Source organism: Eleginops maclovinus, chromosome 4 (genome assembly GCF_036324505.1).
Source record: "Eleginops maclovinus isolate JMC-PN-2008 ecotype Puerto Natales chromosome 4, JC_Emac_rtc_rv5, whole genome shotgun sequence".
Taxonomy (NCBI): Eukaryota; Metazoa; Chordata; class Actinopteri; order Perciformes; family Eleginopidae; genus Eleginops; species Eleginops maclovinus.
This window is the reverse complement of record NC_086352.1, coordinates 16,555,277-16,576,213: the sequence shown is the minus strand read 5'-3', so window position 1 is coordinate 16,576,213 and position 20,937 is coordinate 16,555,277. Positions and strand designations below refer to the sequence as shown.

General features: G+C 40.7%; 1 protein-coding gene across 1 annotated transcript; it reads right to left on the bottom strand.

The window, feature by feature from the left end:
- Positions 1-1,793: 1,793 nt before the first annotated feature.
- crispld2 (cysteine-rich secretory protein LCCL domain containing 2) lies at positions 1,794-15,253 on the bottom strand. The gene is made up of 15 exons (XM_063882088.1): positions 15,092-15,253; positions 12,935-13,293; positions 11,754-11,872; positions 10,780-10,912; positions 9,120-9,235; positions 8,603-8,703; positions 8,323-8,517; positions 8,179-8,239; positions 8,001-8,067; positions 7,784-7,914; positions 7,615-7,658; positions 7,428-7,500; positions 7,077-7,152; positions 5,544-5,674; positions 1,794-3,390 (listed from the first exon to the last, which is right to left on the bottom strand). The coding sequence occupies exons 2-15, from the start codon at positions 13,214-13,216 to the stop codon at positions 3,339-3,341; spliced, it is 1,581 nt and encodes a 526-aa protein (XP_063738158.1). The 5' UTR covers positions 13,217-13,293; positions 15,092-15,253; the 3' UTR covers positions 1,794-3,338.
- Between the last annotated feature and the right edge of the window lie 5,684 nt (positions 15,254-20,937).

The following is a 20,937-nucleotide window of genomic DNA, read 5'->3' as shown; positions in this document are numbered from 1 at the left end:
CAATTTCAATTGCATTTCAAATACTCCCTTTAGATAGATGGCTACAGTCTCTATCCTCCTCTTGTATCTACAACTCTTGCCACACTTTTAAGAAGGCAGACACACTCCTGTCATAACAACACAAGCCTCATCTCTGTTACGCCTGTTTTGGCTTTTGGAGCGGCCTTGAATCTAAAATCTAAAATCATTCCACGCAATCTAATCTACTGGCTTTTTTGAAACCATGTGCTCCACTGTTGGCCTTTCTGACTACAGAAACTCATATAAATTAGAATTTACAACAAATTTCTGTCCAGTGATCAAGGTCCTGCCTGGACGTCTTGGCTGATGTATTGACTTTACTGCAATAACCTCCAATCTTCCAAAGCTGTTCCAGAACCACAAAAGTCAACTTTCCATTAGAATGAATCTTCTGGGCACTTTGGACACTATTTCCGATACCGTAGTTGTCAACATTATTTAACAAAAAATCTGAAATACAGTCCCTTTGTTGCGAGGGAGTTGGAGATGAAGCAGGATTTACAAATATGCTAATGGGTATTGTGGCACTTAAGTAGAGAATGCATTGCTAGATCACAAAACAACAACTTCTATTTAATTTAAACCAAAAGGAAAAAGCTGCAGAAATGCTTGAAGACCATTGGCTCTCCAAACTTCCTGCCAGACAAAGTGCTTCACAATCCATCTCTCTGAACTCTTGACACGTTGCAGATTGTTGAAAAAAGGGTTGCACTTTTTTGGTACAGCAGAGATGCTGAAGGGATTTTTTATCCTATAAAAGCAATGTTGTGGTGGCTCTGTGCCCAAATCAGTAGACACACTTACTTCACAGCCTGTATGTTTTTGCAGATGGTTGGAAACACAAGGTATTATATTGATTAATATATCATCTTATAAAATGTTTAAAGTGATTGATCAAGGTCACCAGATAAGCCATAAGAGTTTTCCCACTGAGACTTTAATGACAACAACAACAAATAAATACAACTTCAATGATAATACCCTTTGAATCCTATGTGATGCAGTTGTTGTGAAACCAATACAATAGTTGTTCAAAGCACATTTGAGGACAAGAAGGTTGGACTTGGCCCCTTAGTATTCCTCTGAGGAGTAGGGGGATTAACAGGGTGAGTACAAATCTTTTTCCCCACTGACAATAGGAGTAAAACAATCATCACACGAGCCAGTTGCAGCTGTTTATCGGTAAAGTGGCCAGGGCTCTGTCCAACCATGGATTAACTGAAACTGAACATCTGTCTCTTATAAAAGCCCTGGATGTAAGAAGTTAGTCCTCACAATGGTCTGATCATCTCTCCGTTTTTCTGAGACAAATAATAACGGCATATATGGTACAATGATTATTTCAGATAATGAGATAATAAGCCCTGGTTGTAACATGGGAGTCACGAATATGTATCAGGATCCATGGAGTTACTTTCTTTCTCCTGAAATCATTCCATCATAAACCAAAGCCCTATTGGCAGATTATGTATGCGGTCCTTAAGTAAAAGCGATTGCTTCAATGTATTGTTCCACTTCCCTCTGCATGTGTGTGTCCGTAAGGAGCAGAGCCAGGTTATGAATATGGTGAGCGATATTCTTCCAATGATAACGGACAAATCCTGGGTGGCCTGGTGCTAAATTTCATTCGTAATAAATAATATGTGCAGGAACTGGACAAAGCAGATTTGAGAAAGATTTTCTCTTATGTGGAAATGCCACTGTGGCCCAAAGTTCAATAAAAGGGCAAAACAAAAGCACATACTTTCTGGACAAATGGTTCCCGGAAACAGTTGTAGCATTTGGAAATCGTACTTTATTTTCAAATTGTGCAAAACATACAGAACCCATCCTACACCTGTATAAAAAATTTAAACAAATTCACACACATTAATTATTTCTTACTGCAATAAAGATTACTAAAAATAGAAAAATCAAAGTATTTACAGTCCCCAAACCTTTACAAAACCTTGAGCATTTCCCATGAAAATTCCCTTATAGAAAACACTTAACTGCCCAGCGTAGCGATAGGACTGAGGTAGAATAAAGAGATAAAGATTCATTTTTTCTTGGCCATGTATTTACTCTAAAAACATTCTGTGGTAGCATGGTTTGTATCCTCCAGGAAATAAAGAGATAGAGTGACAATACTTATTGTTATGATACCCCTGTCCTGGAGCACAAATTGGGCTTTACATTAGTTGACATGAGGGAGGATACCTCAGCTCAAAATGCATTTTTTCTGTGCAAAAAAAAAATGCAAGCTAGTTACTTTTTATGAAATGAGTCATTGTTTTAAGAATAGCACCAACATGAGGAAACAATGGCAACAGTGCCTTAAACTGGTATAGTGATATTACATTAGTTTGTTCTATGTGCTGCAAAGTGTAAAATGTTGCAGTTTAATGATAACCAAAATCTTTCAGACCCCTCGAGATACGATTTAGTCTCTACACATTAAACTCTCCTGAACATGTGACACATTCATCTGTCTTAGGTGGGGAGGGGACAAATTTAGCATTTTCATTTATTTACAGAAACAAGAGAGATAAGAATACTAGGAAAGCACTTAGCAATAATAAATATAAAATGGCAGCTTGTTATCTTGTGTACTCATATACTCAAATACTTAACAGTCGACTTAGCAACGTAACACTTTTACTAACTCACCTCCACATGTCTGGCACTGAAGTGAAACTAACCTTCTTAAGGGAAACTAAATCTATGTACAGCAGTGCCCGCTGCCTGTATACACTTTCATCTATCACCCAGCAAACATAACGTCCTCGCTAACAATCAGCAAACCACTCAACTTATAAATACCACTTAGCTAAATCCTTAAGAGCAAAAAGCAAAGATTATCCAGATGGGCAGGAAAGGCAATACAATACAATAAGACCTGTTAATATATGGTACTCCATTTTTAAAACAAACAAAATATCATATATTCTGTACACAATGATTAAATACAGTGTGATCATTATACATTCCTGTGTATGAAAACATTTTGAAGTAATAAAGACATGAATGTAAACATAATACTTTCTGTAAAACATCAAAACTTCCAGCACCAGCTGTTAAATGCATAATAATATGTATAACGTGTGTTTCACAGATTAAGTAACTATGACGAATTATATATATCTGGAGTTGAGAAAAAAATAGAGGTCCATCAAAATACTGGACTTTTACCGGTCGGAAATGTGTTAGAACGTTCTGTCTGTTCTGACGAAGGCACAGAGACAGATGAACGTCCATGGTATCCAACCTGGGGGCACTTCCTGCTCATTGAGAGCCGCTGAGGTGACTGTTGGTCTCTGCACTTCTGATCTGAAGTTTCACTCCCTCACAGCAAAGAGTCGGAAAGAACCTCCCTCTGTGTTGCTCTTGCTGCAAACAGGAAACACATAAAACACGTTATGACCATGACCACTTAAACAGATGCAGCTAAGGGCACTCCAGCAATGTAACTGTAAGAAAGTCACTGGAATTGTTAATTATATTTTGGAGAGGCATGATCAAATGTGTGCAAGTTATACTGAATCCCTTCAAAAGTCTCAGACATCTCTCCATAAAAAACCCTGAATAGAGCCACATCATAATGTGTTTGAAGGCAAAGTATTACTTCCCGTGATGAGTAAATTCAAACATAGAAATGCTTTGGCTCAAATAAATACATGTTTTAACATATTTTTTTTGCGATACTAAAAAGTCTGTTTTTTAGTATTGAGCAATTCAATAAAAAGCACACAAACACGGTGTTCACAATATTTTTGGAAATGGCATTGGCATTATGACTCATTGTTTCTGTATTTCTGAGTCTGCCCTTTTCCAGCTTCCACATGTGTTAAACCTGATGACTTTGTAATTAGTTCATTGGTGGAGAGACCTTGAGGCTCTGCCATGATCAATAATCATAATAGGCCAGTGTGATTGGTATCAGATCACAGATAATTGTCCGTATAGGAAAGCACTGACTAAGTGTCTGACAGCCTTTCCATCCTCGAGTAATCAGATAGGCTGTGATTACTTCCCCAGAAACAGAGTCCAGTCCAACCTGCCCACCCTGCCATGATGTTGGCACATGGCACGGACTCTCTCCCTGCAGTTTATTGACCTCCTATCCCAGTGCCCTGAGCGGGGCCTTCCCTGTGCTGCATTAGATTTCATAGTAGTCAGACTTGGAATATTTCGGCCATTCAGCACTTTGCACACTCAATTGAAATGCCTGAGTAAAGTAAGCAAAGATCCCATGTGTGGCCCGTCCACATACCAAACCACACCATTACTCTTACAACACCACTTGCCAGCAGGACTGCCCACAAAGGCTTTCTGGCCTAAGCTAGTCCACTGCAGCCGGCCACGGCCATGAGAATGATATGAGAAACATGGTGCGCCTGCAGGGAACCCCCCGCATGCAATATTACAGGAGACATAAATCAAGCTAGGGTATAGTGAATAACAGAACCTTAAGATATATTTTAGTTGTTCCCATTAAAGTAACTTGTCCTACTTAATAACAAGCTGGCTTTAATTTCATTTGTATCTCAAGGTTTTCCATACCACACTCCAACCGGTCAAATATTATGGCCTGAGCTGGGCAAAGCATTCAAGGAAAATGTTGTTTTATAGTTATTGCTTTATTTAATATCAAAACAAAAATTAAGCTTTTCATTTAATTTAACAAGTTAATTTTTAAAGCACCTTTCCCTATTGTACTTACTCAATGCAAACAACACGATGTCAGACAAAAAACTAAACCTTTCAGTCTAATTATGAGGCAAAAAAATCTTTAAAAACCCTAAACACCAAACGCCTACTGACACAGGTGTTCCCAATCTGGCATATTTAGACCTCCTCCTCTGACTATGGGGTGGGGTGCAGTCTTGACTCTCCTGTACTTGTTGCACCTGTTAGGGTGGTACACCGTCTAAGGTGGCACTAATCATGCTTGGTATTGCAGTTAGTTTGCTGACCTTGCATAAATCCCAGCATATTTCTGGCTGAGACCATTTTTTTGCAAAGACCATGTGGCAAGAGGTTTGGAAAAATATTCTGACACTATCAGGTGATCCTAACCACCAACCATTACAAACTACCTCACTCCTATAACACTTCAGCAGATTACATGTTGCACATCTATAAAATGCTCATACACATGTGATTAGCGATACAAATCCCCCAGGCTTTAATATTAAACTGATAGCTTTCATTATAATTATGAAGGCTTTGCAGTTTCAAAGCTCCCCAACGGTTGCTTGTAGTTTGAAGCTGCCACATACCATATCTCAACATGAAGGGTTGTTTCTATTTTCAGATAAAAAAGTTTCTCTTAAAAACTCTGAAGCCAGACAGTTGGGAGCCAAATCTAAAAATATAGATTTCTGGAACTTAGATTATCAATAATATCGCCACGTCAACCAAAAAACGTATTTAACGAAATGCCTTCACCGATCTAGCTTTGTACCTTTTGTTATTGTGCAAACAATCATCATCCAGGAGAGATCATTACAGTAGAGATGAATGAAAAAATGAAATGGTACCTCTCAGACTGGATGCCATTTTTCAGGACTCTAGCATAGCTCTTTCTCTTGTCCAGGGGCAGAACATCCACAAGACCACCGTCTGCTTTGATAACCCCTGCATGGATGGCTGATTTACAAATACTGGAGCTCTGAGGGGAGAAAGAATTGCAAAGAGGAGAAATGATTTTATAAGTTGGTTATCTCTTTATGAAATTCTTTCTAATGCCTTTATTATCAAATACAGTACAAAACATATGACAATAATTCAAAGTCACACAAGCATTTGTTTCACAGCCAGCACAACAGACCGTAAGCTCTTATCAGCATTCTGAAGTTGAATCATTCATTTCTAGTCCAAACACAGATCCCAATGTCCAAACACCCATACAGCATTTATCACCAGATGGTTTATGTCTCCTGTTTAACCAAAATCCAGCTTCTACAGAAACACATTTGGTCGCCTGAGATTGCAAAAACATTCCTGGGCAAACTTGCTATGAGTCACACTGCTGCCTTTATTTTGTGAAGGTTGGAGGACGTTTAAGATCTACGGGAAACTTTTACAAGTGTCCAGCTGGACGTCATCTAAGGTTGGTTAACTCGGTAAAACCCTGTTTAACACCATGCTGACCTCATGTGACTGTGCCAACAAGTGACGCCAATTCCTACCCTTCTTTTCTATTAAAACTTCTGATAAATGTAGTCTGGACTTTACAATGACTAATCTACTCTGAACATGATTTAGGTGACTACAGAGTGAGGATGTAAACCAGATTTCATAAAATGATTTTTCTGACATCTCTTATCTCTGAAACACCAAGAGATAACACTTGAATAATCATTCAGTGGTCAGGCCCCATACTGGGTAACACGTCCCTGGTAGTCTCTGGCTTACCTCACCATTACTCCCATTCTCCATGAGCTGTATTCCTACTGTGATTCAACAGCTTTCCATAGCTACCATGCAACACAACGTCTAACTTAGTCTTACCTCACTCTAAAGTATCTACCTTAGCTTAGCCAGCACATTCAGATCAGGATTTCCGCTAAGATTTTTTCTTGCCGGTCAAGTGTACGGAAACAATTTATTTTACCGGACAAATTCGAAATTTACCGGTCATGTTTCAATAACAGATGTTACAACTAAATGTAAATGTAAATGTAATGTACATTACTAAATGTAATGTACAACTAGAATGTTAACACGTTTTTTCCCCGCCCCCCAAAGGCTAGAGCCTGATTAAGCTCTGGTTCTTCGCGGGTAAAATATGCCGCTGTTTTTGTTGTTGTTGGCGGTTTATGCCACAGTGATGTCATGAAGCAGCACCACTAAAGTAATGTAGCTGTCAAAACACAAATGTCTAGGGATAGCCTACGTTATCTAAGTGTTGTATGAGCATTATTACCGGACATTTTGACCGTCAGGTTTTGAATTTACCGGTGTTTTAATACATTTTACCAGCTAAAAACCGGAAATTACCGGCTAACGGAAACCCTGATTCAGATATCCTTTTCTGTCTGTTAGCAAATAAAACACAGTGTTTTACTTACATCAGTGTAGATGTTGTTTCCAATCACAGGTGACCAATAGGAAGGCTGAGTCTTGCAGTTGGCCGGACAGAAGATTCTGAGAAACAAATTTGACAGGTAAGGGATCACTTTAATAAAAAAAGGTTTGGTTTTTTAGGATATTATTTTGTTAATCTAGAGTATTTGTAACAATTATAACCTATCCTAGAAAAACATATAATAAAATGACAAGTTTATTTAAGTATATTGAAATTCCACTATCTTTGTAAACTAGCTTACCTATTAATGCCCTCAGGAGTTAAAACAAAACAAAACCTTAATTAGCTAATAATGTCTGCTTTAGAGTATGAGGAGATGGATGTGAGGCGGCACCTTGGACAGTTAGAGTTGGGCTTTTTGTAAGGGCAGATTTCAGCCACTGTGGTGTAGCAGTCAGCAGTCATTTCTGTCACAGAGAGAAAGAGAAATACTCTTAATAAAGCAAATAAGTGTTTGTCAGACTGTGAATCAATATGCAATCATGACTCAAGCTCTCGTTAGGAAGCCGTTAATCACTAACCTTCTGTTTTGGCCACCATGAAGGCATTGCCAGGTTTGTATTTACTGTAAAAGACATTGTGGTGTTTAGGAAACAGGAAACAATAGAAAAACTCCCTTATTGCATAAAATGTGAATCATAGAAGCATGTGATTTCACCCTTTGAGGCAAGATTAGGCCAGAAAACGTACCTGGAGGACTCGATGCCATTCTTCGTAGCCTTGACAAAGAATGGAAACTTGTCCTTCCTTGTGACGTCCACCACTCCTCCATTGTTGTCAATGACACCAAAATGGATAGCAGCTCTGCAAATACTTGATTGCTGAAACAATAAAAAATAAAACTTATAAATATAAAGTGTAAAGTATAAATTGTTGCATAGGTTTTTTTAATGTAAACTGGACTCACCACATCGTAAAAGAGAGTTCCCAAAACCTTTCCTTTCTTATTCAGACAATTGGCAGGACAAATATATCTACAGTCAGAGAATTAGACGGGGAAAAAAGTCAGTTGACATTGAGAGGAAGAGCACGGAAAATAAGAAGCAATCCAACATATTTTATGCACATCATAAAAACAGCCTGACCTGTTGCAGGTAGCGCCCCTACACTTGTCTCGCAGTCTAGTCTCACACTTAATGGTCTGAGCTGCAAGAACAAGACAAAAATCTGTAAAGAAATGTACAAAATATTATGGTTTTAATTGTTTTTAAATCAATTGCTGTAGCTACCAAGTAAGGTGTTGCTGGGAGTCTTTGAGGAAGGGTTCTTGGGTGTGGTGGGTTTAGGGACAGATGGTTTGGGTGCTGGTTTCTTCGGAGCAGATGGTTTCGGTTTGGGCGCAGGTTTGGCGGTGGTACGAGGTGGCAGTGGAACCTGAGGCTTCTCCACCTCATTCATATCCTCTGTCTCTGAGCGCTGAGAGTCTTTATGTACAAACAGTTTTGGTTCAGGTTTGGTTACATGTGTATTGTTACTATATTTAAATGAAAACCATGTGGGTCTGCTCACCCTTAAAGCACAGGTTATTCTTGCATCCTCCTCCAAAACTGGGAGGGCACTGGGAACAAGGACGGCCGTGCTGGTATGGAGCATCACCGATCCAGTTGCCCCTGCAAAGTGAACAGAGCACAGCTTGAGTAAGGTGGAAATGAATCATCAGTCAAGCGCTACCGGGCTCAAGGCCTTGTAATTACAACACCCATAATAGTCATTAATCCCACAAACTAATAAAACAGTCCTCTTTGTCTCTCCAGCAATTACATCCTGTGGGCTCTCTGGAAAACAAGGGCCTGCTCTGCTCTTATTTTTCTTTCCTTGTGCTTCATTATTATTTTTCTATTCTGACTTCTGGAGGAATTTTAATGGTTTCAATATGTTATACTAATGTTTCGGACAACCGGTGCTAAATATCCGTCGGGCAGCTATTTTAAGGACACACCCAAATCTGTGAGCACTGTAAGGATGAAGAATGTTGAGAGTTGAGGGAGCAGATATGTTGATGGACAGTAAGGAACATTGAGCTTACTTTGGGGAGTAATTGCACACAAGGTAAACAGAGTTTTCCCATATTTCTCCCCACACGTCCATCCTCGGACACACGTGCACGGCGCAGCCCACTCGGCTAGTGGTGGCCCAGACCAGCTGCAAGAAGGGAAATAAAATAGTGGCCAAAGTTAGAAAAAACAAATGCTGAATGAACATGGACAGAGCCGAGCAAACTGAAGCACGGACGTTTCTCACAGCCCCATTGTTCAATAAGTCATTCCAGAGGAAGCAACAAGTTTGGCAGTCATGATTAATGGGGCCACTGGGACTTCCACAAGTGCCCAGTCTGTTATTCTGCCCCAGTCACATGCATGTTAAGTGTGAAACCGGTTTGCAGTCTTTGCCCCCATTAAGATCCTTTTCATCATCCCAATAGAAGTGGTAATGTTTGTATAGCTCAACTCTGAAGAAAGACAAGTCAGCACAATCTCAAGACTGTCTAAGGGAAAATAAAACGCCTTATTAAACGGAAAGCTGCGGCATTGGTGTTTCAGATAAATGATGTGTCATTTGACAGCACATATAACACAGCATGTTCCATAACTCCTCCTCACTTTCTTCCCAAATTCTGAAACATGTGTGCTCTCCCTCCTCAGGAATGTTCATCTTTTCTTTGGTATAGCGAGAAGCCACTGGAAGCAGTGAGTCAGCACACAGACTGATGAGCACTGAGTGCTGGCTGTCAGCTCCATGTACTCTGTATATCCTCAGTGTCTCATTTCTCCACAGAGGGAGCTATGAGTGCCTGGACTGAGGGTACTTCCAGCTGTTGAAGAACATAGATAGGGTGATGATGCTCAGATTTGGAACCGTTTCCTCTCTGCAGCATCTTCAGAAGAATCCAGGTCAAGCAGTGAGGGGTGTCTGGGGTGTCTGGAAACGACTACCAGATGGCAGTGATCAGGTTTCAGGGTGAGGGCAGAGGGAGGAGTAGGGGTATTTCTGTAAACTCATCCCAGCAGCTACAAAGTAAAGTCTAGAGGAAGAGGTTGCCAACCCAATAGTTTGTCTTCTTTTTATTTATTTCCTCATTTTCTCATCAACTTTTAGAATCTCCTTTCCGTCCATTATTTCAGATTTTCTGATCCTTCACTGTCTACAAGCTACAATAAGCATGTCTGTTATTTAACCCCTTAGTCCCCCCATACCTCTGCACATAACTTCTGTGAAATATCATATAGGGTGCACACCACATGTTGTGAAATATGTTTTATATTGGCGATAAAAGAAGGCACATGACCTGATACTATACAGATTGGATCATGAGAATGGTACACATTACCTTATTTGCTTCAAAGGCAAGTAGAAAAAGGTATTTCAGCTCAAAATCGACGCCTCTTTGGAGTATCTGATTTGATTGAGAGTAAGCTTATCTCACTGTGATGTGCTTTGTTATAGGACTGACTTGTCCAAATGAACTAATGACAGTTTGGTGGGAGATTTGTGTGTTTTTGTATCACTGAATATCATTTGAGGACATTTTTAAGTCCCCATGCAGACACCTAAAGTGTTTATACAGCTTTTTTAGAATTATACTTACCAAGACAAGCAGTTTTCCTTTAACCTGTTTTTTTGTCTGTCTTAAATGTTTCTCCTAAACTCTTTACCCTTTCCCTGCTTTCTTTTTTCTTGCATCTCACCTGGGTGTAATGGGTGCACATGGGCCCGGAGCATCGATCTGGACACCAGGGATTGCACTCATGGGGGTAGGGATAGGTGTAGTCTTTCACCTCATCATACCAGGACTGGACATGGAAGGCAGGAGATCGGTATCTGTCGGGCCAACCGGCACAAACAAACACACACACAGACAGACAGTGGGCTCAGTCACAGGACGTCCAGGTACCAGCGGCAAAGGGAAATATGTGAGACAGCTGCCAGGTGCTTTGGCCAGACTTTAGAAACACTGCATACACCTCACTGCCCCTCCTCCTGCCTTCAGGCCTCAAATGATGAGTCTGACTTTGAACTGGCACACAGAGGTGCTCGCCTTCCATAACAGGGGAAATCAAATCAGTTTGAAAAAAAGGACAAGAGCAAACATAAACATGGCTCCACAGCCCAACAAATCTTTTCAAGCTCTTGCTATAAACATGTCTTTTTACGGTATTGAAAAGTGCTGAGCTTATAAATGGAGAGAGTAGAGGGGGAGTGGAAAAAAAAAGGACTCCACATCACGGTTTGCTGGCACAGGAAGAAAAGAAGTTAGCAGGGAGGGAAGAGAGCGGCTGTGAGAATGGGAGCAGATTCCTGGAAGGGCAGGACTAGCACTACACATGCTTGTACTTCACACATATTAATGGACTAATATTTTTTTAAAGGAGCAGCACTCCTCACTTAGGTTAACAGGAAACAACTTCCTCTTGACAGCTAAAAAAAAAGACTTAATGTAATAAAGAAGGAAGAAGAAAGTCCATATAACATTGGTAATATGTAACAGATTAACTATATGGTTTGCATAGGTTTGGCTCTCTAAAGCAGTTTTTCCATTCAAACATTTTTATTTTGCTTCTACATTTAATACCTGACACTCTTTTATAACACTGGTAGTAGTATTTGGAGTAATGTTCCCCTGTTAAACTAAGCAAACTGTGTGTGTGTTATTGTATCTCACCTCCCCCAGTGAACAGCCAGGTTTTGCCCGATAGACATGAGCAGGTCTTGAGGTCCGTGGTCCCATTGACACTGCTCCGCCCAGTGAGTGGCGGACCGCTCCAGCTCGTCATCCCAGACCTGCAAACATGAAGGAAAACAACTCTCTGTCAAGGTTTTCTGTTTTTTAGACACATATTACAAGACCTTTGACATTCACCTGCTGCATCTGCAACATGGCGAAGCATTATAATCCACATCTTGTTCTGACTCAGTAGTAACCTAACCAAAACTTGTTCAAGGCCTTAATTCCTGCACTTCCTTCCTTCCCAGTGAGCTGAAACTGAGCTGGATAGGAGTACAACATTAACCTTTGACAGTGACATTTGAGAGGGGGCAGCTGGCGCCTGGCCTCGGTCTACTACAAATCTCCAGCAATCACAGATGAATTATCCACATTTCCTGAGTGAGTTGCTTTACAGCGATGGAGAGGAGTTTGGAAAGTGGAGAAGACACCTGACTCCCGCCATGGACGGGTTGCTATGAAGGGAGGAAGGACTACATACAGCATTGCACATCTCCTCAGTAAATTTCCAGTCTTTTGGTGGTCGCTAAGACATGCACACACAGACACCACTGTAACCCCAAACACCCATACACTAACACAAACACACACACTGCCTGTTCGCAGGAATTTGAGAGAGCATTGGGCAGAGTAAATCTTCAGACAGTTTTCCTCACCGCACTCCAAAGACTCACAGGCCACCACTGCTTCTCTCAAGTTTATGGAGCTCGTACTTTTCAAAAACTTCCTGTGTGTCTCTACAATAAACACTCTCATACTTTGTGACATGCTGTCCTATGATTTCCCATTCTTTATGTCCTCCTTTGACCCATCTCTCCCTTTCTCTCCTGTCATCTCCGCTGTTGGGTGTTTGCAGGTAGGACGGACAGACTCAGCGTTATTATCCTCCTTGTAAAAGAGCTGCACAGCGGCTGGCAACAGTTCACCGTCATGACTGCATGTTTCCAGCAGAGAGAAAAGGTTTTTATAAGAGGAATAATGCTTTTCTAGGCAGAATACAACTTAATCTAATCACCACCCACATTTTCAGGGTTGCTGACACACTTAAAGCAAGTTCTTTGTAATGTAAAGTCATCTTTACGACTAAAACTCAATAGGTGATTGGTGTAATGTCTCACCATGTACTCCATGTTGGAGGCAGTTGGGTAGACCTCACCCCTCAGCTTGTTGTGCAGCTGGAGGATCTCCTCACGGTCCGACCAGCGGATGGCCCGTCGGGTCCTGTTGCCAGCTGTGTGGCCAGTGCCACTCTGCCCAGCTTCCCGCTCGTAGCGGCTCAGCAGCTGCCTGAGTTCATCGGAGTCGGGCAGGAAGACGGAAGCTGAGTCACTGACGCACAACAGCAGGAGGGAGAGGGAGAGGGAGAGGACAGGGAGCCAGGTCATGGCAGTGCAGGTCATTCTGACACTTTGGCTGTCTGAATTGAACTCGCAGACGGCAGCAGACAGTGCGTGGTGGGTGAAATCCCAGACACAACCTGCAGGGAGGGAACATTTCATGAGTTTTTCCCCACTGTGCAAGTCCACAAAGCAGATTTCTGAACTAATATAAGAGTGACTTTGTTTAACACATTTTTAAATGTATGGGGCAAGGTGGAAATACTGATTTAGAAATATGTAATTCTTCATTTTTTCCTTTGTATTGTTTGATGTTGTAACTGAGACTGGCACATAGTCCCACGTGATGCTGAACTGTCTCAGCTGTTCTGTTTCTTGTCAGTTTAGACTTTTTACAGTTTGTTGCTGTTGCATAACTTCTAGTTATTCAGGAAATAAAATCTGATGCAATCCAAAATAACAACCATGCAATAAAACCTTTAACCGTATGATACCTGCACTGCATGTACCACGGACTCATAAATAACGTGAACTGTGCCACAATTAACCAAGCGGTTATCTTTTGTATCCATAACAAAAACTCAGTCTAAATGACTTTCAGCATCAAGGACTGTGCTTATTTAAAACTCAAAGTCTAAAAAGCATAATTCAACGCATATACCCAGTAATAATATAGGCCAGCTTCAACAGCACCTGTTATAAAGAGCCTTTAGCATCACTTGTAAATATAACCTTGACTTTGCCCTGGACTTGTTGCACCATAGATCTCCTGAGAAATACTCCCTACCTCTCCTCTCTGCTCCTGACTGAGCAGCAGGCTGGGACACTGAGGAGGGAGACCTGCATTCAGGTTGAGAAGCTCTCAACCCGCTGAACCACCAAACTTTGCATTCCTTACACATCCAGGAGCAATATTCTCTAACCGACCATGCATCTGACCTCCCCATGCTAACCCGAATAACACAACGTTTTATCAGGAGAGAAGAGCAGAAGAAATTCTAAATAAACCAAGCTGTTGCATTGTTTGCTCTCATCCTTGAATCTCCTCACCTCTTTCCCTCTTGCTGAAAAGGCGGCTTGAGGTCTGGCCCCGGCTCTGTGTCAACATGCTGTGCCAGCTCTGGGCACTGAGAGCCGGCGGGCAGCTCAGGCACCACACCCTGCTCCTCTCACCGTGCCCCCTTTTCACACTGAACCTCTACCAGCTCCTCTGTCTGCACCCTTCTCATGCCTCTCGTGAATTTTGTACCAGAGTGACAGACAGAGCAGTTGACCCAGACACATGTACACATCCTTGTTTATAGCCCTCTCTGCCTCTGGTGTGCTCCTGAACACGGGCTGACTTCAGCACCAGGGTCAAAGGAAACACAATATAGAAGATCTGATTTACATACATTTGTCAATGCTTTTGCAGATTGGCACTACACCGTTAATTCATTTTTTATGTATACAATGGTTGACCCCTTTAACCGTAACGTTTATTTGGGGGTAATTTTCTGATGTTATTGATGTCTTAAAAGCTAGCATTACATTTTAGAATATAACTGCTCGGTTCATTAGAATGGTGCCTGTATATTTATTTTCCATCATGGTAGCTACTGCTCTCCCATTAACATGCGAAGCTGCACACTCACAATGAATGGCAGTGTATTGCCAGCAGCCTCTTTTACAGTGGAAAGGTTTGCAACCCAGTTTCTCCCGTCATACATTCATGTTCATTCTGAGTGGTTTAAAAGGGATTAGGAGGAAGAGTCAAGTTTTCATTCACATGAAATCATGTCAGTCACAAGTTGCATCGTTATTAGTTTTGCAGGGTGATGAACATTGTAAAGTACGGGTGAAACTCCGGATCTACAGTGAAATCTTGCCGATACCAAAGTACTGATGAGATATCTAGCCCATTGCAAATAAAGGTGCGTAATGTGTCATCTTGCTCACCTCTATCTTCACTTAGTGTCCAGATGAATATTTCGTTTTCCTGTGCGCGCGGAGTATTATTCCCTTGTGACAGCGCGAGCTGCTGCTTGCTGGCGGTGTTCCTGAAGCACACGGGAGCTGTGGGGCTCCTGAGCAGCTCACAGTGCCTTATATAGAGGAGGAGACCCCTCAGGACCAGAGGAAAAAATTACTGTCTCTCCTCACTCCCCCACTCGCCAGCCGCCCTCCAGTAGGCTATGTTCCTGCAGAGTGCGCGCGCTGACGAGCAGCAAGAAAACTACAGCTCCAGTAAATCAGAAAGCTGATGTCAGATCAACCGCTTTGAATCACTTTAAGTGACAGTTATGTATTTTCACAACCAGCTACAGACACGCTTCAAACTTTACAACACCAGTGCTGTTAAGTTACTGGGTAGCCTACATTTACTCAACTAGCACTTAAGTACAGTTTTAAGAGACTTTACTTGAGTAGCTATTTCGATGTTTTTGTTACTTCCTTCTTTGTACCCCAATACAGTTTATACTATAAATTACTTTGCAGATTTGGATTAATGATATGAAATGTTATCAACACTTAAATTAGACTTTAGTCAAACCTGGAGTAAATCCACAAGTTACCCTGCAGTATACAAATATTAAAGTTCTCTACCTTTACCAACTTAGATAAACTCATTATTGCATCAATAATGGTAATCAAAACATAAAATGGGTACAATATCTGAGTAATTCTTCCACCTATGAACAACCTACTAAACAGACGAAACAAGGAGATCTAAAATCACCAAGACTACTGTACATTTAAAAGAAAAGTAAATAAATTAATAACACTGGAAATTAAGACTCAAAACTAATTTTGCAAGCAATATTTGGGTACCATTTCTTTTCGGGAAGTAATTGTTGTTAATACATACATCCAGATGTAGGAAATGAGATGCAAAGACAAAAGCTCATAACATATAATTTCACTTGTCAAATTCATTATGAATCTTAATTTGTTGTAGGTGTGCTAATAAATTCAAATATGTTTGTAGTTTGTCTTCATCAAAACCTTTTGAAAGTGTTTCTCTATCATACATTTCATACCAAACATTGTACAATCTTGTGATTTGGACAGAAGATCTGATTTGTTTAAGGGATGTTGTATTGAAAACATTTTAGAGCCCCTGCTCTCAAACTTAACATAACTATGATCACATGATAGTATATACAGGATTAAAACATTTCACATTGTTAGGGAATATTTTGCCTTTGACCTAGTTCATCATTTTCTTCTTTCTCTGTCTGTATTGCCATGGCATAGTTTTTCAGCCTTGCAGGTGCTGTTATCTTCATTAAGGAGGGGCAGCCTGGGCTTCCGAAGCCTTGTTATTTCCACATTGGGTACAAGCTCATGCTGACCTAAGATTGGCTTTATTATTTAAGGACAGCTGGGCGCCAGTTTATCTGGCCCCAGATGCGTCAGAAGTTTCCACCACACACATAATGACAGGTTAAAGAGGATAAAGAGGTAAAAAAAAATCTGCATTGAAAACCGTCCCTGTTGTATCTCCTTCCTAAACCTGCAGAGGGTGTGCAATGACCCAAATAGTTCACATTTTATTCCATCATGAGTTTGATTTCTGTCTGAAACCCTTTAGATATTTGCAAGAGCACCGCCACTCAGCAGGAATGCCCGTTCGGGCTGTGCACTCAGTCAACATACATGTTTGACTGGAAGTCTGGCCCATCATGGATATGCTCTCTTTCCTAAACATCCTGCAGAGATGCTAGAAATGGTGGTAACGGTCTCGCAGACAGATGTTCACAGGTATGTTTTGTGACACAAGACAAGAAAAAAGGAAGATCAAACTCAAAGTGGTCCATCTATATCACCAGTTAAACAGCCTGGAAATACTTTGTTTTCTACTCGTTTCTTCTCTTGGATAGAAAGGGCTTTCCGTCTTCTTTTCAATTCTTCCTTTGTGCTGTATATCGTTCTCCTGTAATAAAGCCTCCCAATCCAGAGATAATATAAACGGTGATATTTTTGACTTTACTAATGATATTAAGATCCATTTAGAGGTGTAATGTTGGCTACTTTCTTCCAACAATATCAGAATATGAGCTTATTTTTCCAGATAAAAAAATGAACCATTGCCTTCAGTAATAACACAGAATTTGAATTGGCTGCAGCTACGTTAACAGATAAATTATCTTTATATGAACCCATCCAGATGTGGTAGAACATGTGATTTTACTACTTGTGTTTTTGTGTATCAAAACTGAATTCAGATAATATTTGGGATATGAGGTTTACATGCAACAAGAGAAGTTTTAGTATGTTTTACCGTGTTTACATGATCATAACATTATCCAGGTTACAACACATGCACTGCATTGTTTCTCTTTATTTCGGTGCCCCTTTAAATCATTTACCTGGAGATTTTACTACGAAACTTGAAGGTGACATAAGTATTCAACACACCAACAGCAATTAGAAACCTGTGTATGCCACATTATCTTGAAGACGCACGGCAAAGGGACAACGGTCGGATTCAAACCTGGGTCCACCGCATGGGGATCAAACCCCAGTATATGGCCGCCAGCTCTACCCACTGAGCTACATGACGCCCTACTGATGTCTTGTTTGACATATCATAAATCAGAAGAACAAGTTCAAATAAATCTGTTTTGTTACTTGAACAATACTATTGCCAGACAAGAGTCCATGTTGTGACTAAGGGGATTTTCTAGATTATGATGCTTGTATTTGTAGATGCTATGATGACATAAATCTCAAACTGCATTTCCCGATCCTGAGCATTGCCTTGAGACAAACGTTGGTAAACATGTTACTCAGACTTGATGAGTTCTTTAAAATGTCCAAGGGACTTGGGCTCTTCTCAGAAGTGTTATTCACCGCTCTGCCAAATCAACCCTGATTTATAATTCATGCCAGGACAAATGGAAACTCACAACTCTGGATTAGTCTCAATTCAAGACAAAACAGGGATTACAAAACTCAAACATCTTGTTTACTCTATACATTTATATTATCTTGAGCAGGTGGGACCCCTAGTTTGTATTTTTGGGAAGTTCGAGGGGAACCACCGCACACACACACATACACAATGCAAGCCTGTCTCCAGACACACAAACTGGGAGCTGGTTTATTTGGACAGGGGGCTTGTGGAGGTCTTAGAAACCGTGTTTGCCAGTGTTTTCCTCTCCTTAGAAACTGCGGAGTCCTGTGGGACCTCTAAACAAGACGCACAAAAATTAAGATCCAGAGGGGGAAAAACTAAGGGAGACTTAATGAAGGCACCATATGGCGTATGTCTGATTATAAAAACAAACTAGAAGATCGTAACGGGACAGGAAATGCAGAGAGAGCACTCCTACGAGGATAAAGAGTTGATGAGAGGCCAGATTAGTCAAATGAAAGCACACAAGATAAGAAACCTGCATACTGTGGCTTTAGTGGTTGGTAACATCTTGAATGGAGGACCAGCACAGACAGAGTACATGCCAGGCATTCCAGATTCAAGGCCAGAAGTTTTACCGAGAAACTTCAGAGCCAACACTTATGGCACAAGTAACTGCTATTTACAGCCTTCAGATGGAAAGTGAATGTTATGTGAAATCAGTAATGTGTACTAAACCTGACCTTTTTTGGCTTGCGACCACTTAAAATAAAGAAATATCTTCTTGTGACCCCTCGGTTTGGACACAACCATCTAAACCAAGAAGTGGTTTTTTGTGTCTACATTTGAAAATAATTACTTAATATGAAAAACTCAAATTTGTAGTGCTTGTGCATATAAAGTTGAGTATCTTCAGTACCTAACAACCCATAAACGGATAGTGAGATTTTTTTGCGGGCTGCATAAGTCAGAAAACATGATATTTAACAAGCCAATCAGATTTGGCTCAAATTCCGGTGTGTGAGAACCACTTATTTAATTGCCAATTTATATTTAACAACCAAATGTTGAGCTTTTTTCTAGTTTGAATGCATCAACGGTTAGATGAGCTCGATCCCAAGGCTTTATCACTCAGCCACCTCAGTATTGAAATGTAGTGGTTTCTGCATGGTTAAATAAAAAATGGTCCCATGACACCACAAGTCACACCTGGGATGTGGAGCAGGTAGGCATACAGATGTCACAATGCCCCATTGTTCCCGTTTGCAGCTGCATGTCCGTAGACATTTTTGGGTTGGTCATCTCCTGTGAATAATAATAATTATCTAAATGGAACAATAACATGCTCATATTACAGAAAAGTACCATTTAGCCCCAATCTGTTGCTCCTGGTTCTATGCTCCGGTGGTTGCTGCACTACTATGACCTTTAAATTGACTTGCTTGTATTGAAAAATGTCCTACGCATTCCCAGAAAAACCCTCAAAGAGCCTTAAAAAGACCCATGGTGACAAGGCTTACACATACATACATGATTATCCCTCAAGTACGGCTGAAGGAGATATAGGTGGTCTATCAGTGGGTGTCAAACATGTAATTTGCCCTTCAGGCGTTGGGACTGTAAAAATAGGATTTCTTGTAGTTGCCTCCTGACATTAACAAGGAAAATACTACGCTTGATTGTAAGTTTGAGTGCAAAGCCACATTTCGGTGGACAGCAGAGCTATAGTAAGGAAGGAATAAATAGTAAGGAATACTAAAGGGCAGAAAAACCTTGCACTGCAAATTTTTCAATGATGGGTTCTGCTTCCCATTAAAGCAAACAGGCGAGCTCAGCCATGGGCCCTAAAGAGAGCGATGCGGGCAACGAGGCAGCCAGCGAGACCACAGGAAGGGGAGATACAACATGCTACAAATACTACACATAGTGTGTGTTGACATGCAGGAACAAGAGAGCAATTAGCAGTGTGCGGTAGACCAAGACTCGGTGGATCGTTTTGTTGTTTTGGTTTATTGTGCACATTGTTCGGCAGGCCAGTCCAGGCTGTAGAGACTGCAGATGTTTCAGTATTTACTGTTATAAGAAAGCCAAGTAGTCTTCTGACTACACTTCATTAGCAAACTGCTTTTTGCACAATCCTTTATTTGAACAATTAACAAAATATAACGCTGGAGGCTTAAAATTAAAAGACAGAATAGATTTTGTTTTTTTTAGGTCAATATCCCAACAAATCCCAGCAGACAATAGTGTTAGGCGCACATACTGAAAAGAGAGACATTATCGAAGCATTTCACCAGCACATTTCCTGACCAGCCATGAGACTGAGATAAAACTGTACAACAGAAAGCTCAAGGTGTCAGTTCTAAGTCCCAACACCCAAACATTCTTGAAAAAAAGAAAAAAGGGGGAAATAAAAAATGCAAACCAACAAATGTCACAATATGTGCAGAAATGACTACAAAGCCAGCAGCACAACTGCAGTATCATAAAAGTTAGAAGATGAATCGACTGTCTAAACGGCATGCCTCCGTTCCCTGTGTGGAATGAGCCGTGGAGATGGCAACAAGACCTCGGATGGAAAAAGGCAAAATAAAGTTTGAATATAAGGAAAAGCAGGAGGGCCGTTTAGGTTTTCCTTTGGTTTACCTGAAGGTTTCTGACTCTGAAACCAACAAGAAAATGTCAATTAATCTATGCACCACATAATGAAGTTTAGAATACATAGAGGCTCAAAATAGATGAATGACTAATTTTGAAATTGAAAACCTGAACCAACTCAGTCTTGATCCTTAAATGACAAGCATATAAAGGGACACATTAAATTAAATACTTGCACAGCTTTTAAAATACAGGAAATAATGTTTAAACCTTCTCTTTGATCTGAAACAGGAAAATGTGGGACAGCTTACATGTGTACTTCGTTATATTTAAGTGTCAAAATCTC

Excerpts from the sequence above, each read along its gene's own strand:
- crispld2 (XM_063882088.1), bottom strand. The coding sequence starts at position 13,216 with ATGACCTGCACTGCCATGACCTGGCTCCCTGTCCTCTCCCTCTCCCTC. Across the intron at positions 9,236-10,779 it reads TGTGCACCCATTACACCCAG|CTGGTCTGGGCCACCACTAG; the intron begins GTGAGATGCAAG and ends CCCTTCTTGCAG. Across the intron at positions 8,518-8,602 it reads GAATAACCTGTGCTTTAAGG|ACTCTCAGCGCTCAGAGACA; the intron begins GTGAGCAGACCC and ends TTGTACATAAAG.